Here is a 5,621-nt window from a genome sequence, read left to right on the forward strand (position 1 = left end):
TCCATCAATATGAACTAACCAAAGTGGTTTTCTCATTTTTTCGCTACTTTCAATCATTTAGACATAAAAATATCCTTTTTGAAAGACCTAGAATTGCTCAGCTGTATCGTTCTCAAAAACCTAAATTAATCCACCTAGCGATCAGACTCAGCCTTTCTCATCCAAACTTATTTGTAAAAATAGATTTACATGATTGCTTAAATCCAATAAAGGTATATTCACTCTTTGGGTTCTAAAATATCGATGTTGTAATTGAAGTATAAAATATGAAATTTGACGTAATGTTAGTGCTTAAGAAATAGCGAAATAAAAGAAATGACTCTTAATTTCGAACAATTCAATCACGAGCGATACCGGGAACGTTCAAATAGTACGATACCACATTTAAATCATGTTGAGGCCATATATATTGATCAAACCAGGTATAGCCTTTGAATTTCTTTTCTTTCCAAAACTTTTGAACAGCATTTCAAATTGTTATGAAGTTTGTTATTTGTGAGTTTGAGAGATGACTCGTTTGTATGACACTAGTAATGTTCAAACAAATCGTGTAATACTTAAGATAATAGACTTTCGTTGTTTTAACAATTTAATGCATAACGGTTGCTTAAGTTTGATTACAATCAAATGAAAAAGGAACGTATAGGGCGGCCAAACTTTGAAACCACGTGTTCAATCATAATTCTTCAGTAAACCCTTCACTAGCCCGTTCATCTGATATCAATATTGTTCAAATCGGTTGTGTAGTTTCTAAGATAATGAAGTTTCGTGATTTTCACATTTCGATACATCACAGACGAAGTTACAGTCCGATTGCACAGCAGATGAGAAAGACCTACCACCCCTCACGTTAAGTCAGGTTAAAAATGCTATCAAGCAGCTCAAGAACAACAAATCAGCTGGAAAGAATGGCATCACCGTGCAGATTATCAAGCTAAGCCCGGATAGGTTGGCTTCCTGTCTGCATCAGTTGATAGTCAGAATCTGGGAAACAGAACAGCTACCGGAGGAGAAGAAAGAGCGAGCAATATGCCCAATATACAAGAAGGGCGACAACTTGAATGTTAGAACTACTGATTGATCATGATTCTCAACGCAGCCTACAAAGTGCTTTCCCACATCATCTTTTGCCGTCTCTCGCCGCTAGTAAGAAAGTTTGTGGGGAGTTATCAAGCTGATTTTGTTCATGTGGCGACCCAAATCGGATCAAACCTTTACGCTGCGGCAGATCCTCTAAAAGTATGGCGAATACCAAGTCATCACGCACCATCTATTCAACGATTTGAGGGCCGCTTACGTGTAGAGCTATTGATAGTTATGGACGAAAATGGCTTCCCTGCGGAACTAACAAGATTTAGGTCACGATACAGTGCTGTGTGAGATTTCGGGTGCGTTATCAAGCCCGTTTGAAAGACGCAAGGGACTTCGACAGGTCGACAGTCTTTCCAGCTTCCTGTTCAACATTGCGCTTATGTTTCTCAAGGATAGAATTATTTACTTTCTTTAAGGATAACACTTCATCAAATTCACAATTTAACTAAAAATTACAAAAGTTCAGTAACTTTCGCCCCAACCTACCAGGTTATGAGAACCGGAAGACTTTCAACTGACAATTTTTCTCCAGTAAAAGGTGTTAGTATTGAAAATTTTGTCATATACAAGAAAACAAAAAAAATATACATTTGCTAATATATTTCGCATATTTCAGTCAGAATCTGACACATCGAACATGTCGCTCATTTTACACGTCTTTTGTCTTTTCTTCCAAATAATTTTATTCTTTGCAGGTGCCACCGGTACTCGACTCGGATCTTTCAGTGGTTTACTTCCCAGTCCGCTGGTACCGACGTTAGTTAGCAACTTAATCGGTTCCTTCAAACCATCTTCATTAGTGCCTAACGTTTCACCTGCACTCCAACCCAGTTTTGACAACAACTGGAACCCCTTGTTTTCGGCTCCAATGTGCTGTGCAAGTGATGCTGATGCAGTCGCCGACGCCGGATTGCCACCACTACTGGAGTTCTTGTCAACTACTTCCGCGCAGGATTCGTACCGTTTTTGAGCCATTTTCCAGATCATCTGTTTTCGCTCGTCGACAGAGTGACTAGCTGTTGGTTGGGCCAACGCTTGACTACCCAACCCACTGGTGCCAATGTTCGTTAGGAGTGGTATAGGTTCCACCAAACCTTCATCGTTCTTTCCCAACGATTGCCCCTCGCTCCAGCCTAGTTTGGCCAGCATCTTGAAGCCTTTGTTGTCACTACTGATATGTTGATCAACTGAAGCAGCTTGTGTTTTGGCATGCTCGTTACTGCTACCTTTAGTCTTCCGGCGATGTGCTGCCCGGTCCTTATAGTCAATCGAACTACTTTCAGCGGATTCGACATATTCTGCGGAAACAAAAAAAATACTTGTAAAACAGTTTGATCTGAAAAGTTGCATTTCACCTCAAACTCACTTTCGTTTTCTAGGCCGTACATTTTTTGTAGCCGCTTAAGCCCCTCTTTGTGGCTGACCGGTTTGGTGATTCGGTCTTCATCGTACCGCACTCCTAATCCGGTGCGTCCACCCAGACCCTTTACCAGCAGTCCGGGCTCACAGGCATCACAAGTAATATTACCATCGTGAATGTGACACAACAGGAAAGTTTGATTCAGTTGAATCACATTGCCGTGTTCGATATCAAACGGAGCACTTTCCTGCATGGTCCCGCTCATTCGGCTTCCGTTCAGGACGGTACCGTTACGGGAACCCAAGTCTATCACTTGGTATATACTCTGCTTTTCGTTATAGCTGAATTTAAGGTGGTACTGAAAAAAAGCGTAGTATTTATCAATCGAATTCAAACGCAAACTGATTAAACTTACTTTGGATACATTCAAATCAGGAATGATAACGTCATGATCACCTTCACGCCCTAGTGTACCTCCTTTGCAGGTGACAATGAAGAGAGATCCCTCTCGCAGCGCACTAATGTTAGTTTTTTGGACAACCAGTCGTAGTGAAGGCGGATAATTTTTACCCCTGTCTATAAATGATACATGTTGAATGAATGCAAATTTGAGCAAAGAATTTATATCAGAGCCGGCATAACACAAAAAGGGACAGACCTAAGCCAAACTAAAAGAAATACCTGAATATTTCACTGGAAACTCATTCGCAGCAGCATCCGATTCGGATGCACTGGAGGAACCAATCAAAACGACCGATGCGGGTTCACTTTCACTACTGCTGCTATCCAACTCGCCTTCCTCTCGACGGTCTCCAGAATCAGACCCGCGTCCACGCCTCCGGTTTCGCTTCTTTTTCGGTGTGTTTCGAACGAATTGAAAGAACGGAAGGATGTCTTCGTCTGAAGAGGACCCTGATCTTTTGCCTCCCTCCCCCGGCGTTTGGCTTCGGTTCCTCCTTCTCTGTGAACTCTTTTGAGGGTAACGACTATTATCACTTCCACTTCGACTTCTCGAGCGACTCCGACTCCGGCTATGACGACGTCGTGAATGCGCCAGGCGTTTTGGTTTCTCTTCCCTTGCATTCGACCGGCTGCGCTTGGTACAATCGGACGGCTTTTCGTCTTTTCGCTTCTGGAATGCAGAGAAAAGAAGAGAAAAGCGGAAGGACCGCTCTTAACAAGGCCGGCTCCAAAAGTCACCTACCTAGAGCGTTCGAACGCATACGTCCGATCTCCAGGCCGTTAAAGGCAGATACTAAGGAACTAATTGATTGGTTTTGTTTCGTAGCGGGCGAAAAAACCTAGCATAGGAAGAAACGAAAAGATATTCCAGTGACCGGAAAGTAATCTAGAAAAGTCGTGTAAGAAAAACCTTTTGTTGCAATACGGGCTTCTTGTCTTCAAGTGTCTGCTCCGGCATAACTTGCGAGTAGAACTCATACTGTTGATTTTTTTCGTTATACTTCAAATAACATCCCCGCTGGCCGTCATAATGCAAACCATAGATCTGAAATGAACAAATTTTAGATTCATATCAAACACAAACTGAATCTTCATGGTAAAAATCTTACAGCATTATAGTAATACCCGGTTGCCGGATCATAGTACATTCCGGAGGTGGGTTCATAAATGTAGCGATTTTGATAATCAAAATCTTCGGCAGTCTTTTTGATATCATCAACAAACGCCTTAACATCCATCGGTTTGGCGTTGGCTGTTTTTTTGTCTTCCATTTCCTGCTGCTTTTCTGCCCTCTCTAAGGCTTCCATTACATCATCGTCAGCGTTTTCCTTCTCAGAATCTTCATCATTTTGAACTAGTCGATTGGCCGATTTTAGGCGCTGACTCTTTCTCTGGAAGCAGTTACAATTGATAATAATGAAAACAGTCGAAAAACATTGGAAACCGACCAGATTTTTCAACTTTCGACGTAACATGCGAATCTTAGCATTCTGTCTTCGAATGTGTTGATGGAGGTTTTTAACGTAAGCGTACACTTCCTTAACGGTAATGTCGTGCAAATTGGTTACGCGGAGTAACTTAGTTCCGATTTTCAACGGTCCTTTTGCCATTTTGGCCGGTAAATTGGTGAAAACTAAGGGATTTAACACCTGAAATTCGGATCACTATTACATGTTTTCAACGTTTTCAAAGATTTTTTAGCGAAGAAAAATGACAGTTGGACAGTGTTGCGTGAAATGGTGAAATATTAAAAATAAAAAACAAGCATTCGCCAAATCGGCCAAACTGCATTTTAAGAGCATGCTCATGCAGAACTTGCCTCTTTTAGTGAACATTTATATATTGCGTAACGCGGAATTTGACAATTTTAAAAACTCCCCAACCAGTTTGCAGTTTTTTTCCATAGTTTCAGCAGATTTTTGTTAGTGTTTCCTTATATTTCTGTAGATTTTTACAAAAAAGCAGAATTTTACAAACGAAATTTTTTCGAATCACGGATAGATTTTTTTCAGATTTCGAGCGGATTTTTCTGTTTTTTTTCGTGCAGTTGCAGACATTTTTCAATAACATCTGGCATCTCTGGTCCCACCGTTCAAATACTTCTCTTGTTCTCAAAGAAATCAGAAATGCGAACCACCAGAAAATTTCCGAGTAATAGTGAGAAAAATTAAAGTTGCTCCCAAGCACAAGAGTAACTCAGATAAAAGCTGTCTTGCCCCTCATTTCCCCTATTATTTTCAAGCTATCCCCATTTACTACAGCCAACTTTTTAGCAGATATTCTTAGAGGCTGATTGAAAATTAATTCATGTGAAAATTTACTCATAACACTTACAGATGAACCGCAGTCCGCCTCCATTTGAATATTTTTACCCCCTGTAATAACATTCATTAACCATGAACTACTGATTTTATTAATTAAAGACCCAAGCATGCATTGCCATTCACCTTAATCATCACTGTGCTATCAGAATCGTTGGTCCTCATCTACACTGACAAAAAGTAACATTTAACAATAATCTACAGAAAAACTCACAAAACGTATAGCATGCATGTGTAACAAGTTTATTGTTCCGATTTCATCGGTAACAGGGGGAGGGGGTCTGAAATCTAGGTCACAGAGAACAGACTTTCATCTTATTTTCAAAAGATGTGTAAAAACTTGCAACCGTCATTTAACAGTAAGTGGTGATGCTCCCGCTATGTGG

General features: G+C 40.7%; 1 protein-coding gene across 2 annotated transcripts; it reads right to left on the minus strand.

Annotated features, from left to right (window-relative positions):
- Positions 1-1,677: 1,677 nt before the first annotated feature.
- LOC129721627 (angiogenic factor with G patch and FHA domains 1) lies at positions 1,678-4,624 on the minus strand. 2 transcript variants are annotated; one of them, XM_055674386.1, is made up of 7 exons: positions 4,363-4,624; positions 4,024-4,305; positions 3,825-3,959; positions 3,134-3,584; positions 2,868-3,028; positions 2,459-2,810; positions 1,678-2,390 (listed from the first exon to the last, which is right to left on the minus strand). In XM_055674386.1, exons 1-7 carry the CDS (start codon positions 4,522-4,524, stop codon positions 1,705-1,707), a joined length of 2,229 nt encoding a protein of 742 aa, XP_055530361.1. In that variant the 5' UTR covers positions 4,525-4,624; the 3' UTR covers positions 1,678-1,704. The 2 variants fall into 2 exon arrangements, with proteins under 2 accessions (XP_055530361.1, XP_055530362.1); XM_055674387.1 differs by lacking the exon at positions 3,134-3,584 and adding an exon at positions 3,657-3,753.
- Between the last annotated feature and the right edge of the window lie 997 nt (positions 4,625-5,621).

The sequence above is a fragment of the Wyeomyia smithii genome, chromosome 2, assembly GCF_029784165.1.
Source record: "Wyeomyia smithii strain HCP4-BCI-WySm-NY-G18 chromosome 2, ASM2978416v1, whole genome shotgun sequence".
NCBI lineage: Eukaryota > Metazoa > Arthropoda > Insecta > Diptera > Culicidae > Wyeomyia > Wyeomyia smithii.

Excerpts from the sequence above, each read along its gene's own strand:
- LOC129721627 (XM_055674386.1), bottom strand. The coding sequence starts at position 4,524 with ATGGCAAAAGGACCGTTGAAAATCGGAACTAAGTTACTCCGCGTAACC. Across the intron at positions 3,960-4,023 it reads CCGGGTATTACTATAATGCT|ATCTATGGTTTGCATTATGA; the intron begins GTAAGATTTTTA and ends TGTTCATTTCAG. Across the intron at positions 2,811-2,867 it reads CTGATTTGAATGTATCCAAA|TACCACCTTAAATTCAGCTA; the intron begins GTAAGTTTAATC and ends GCTTTTTTTCAG.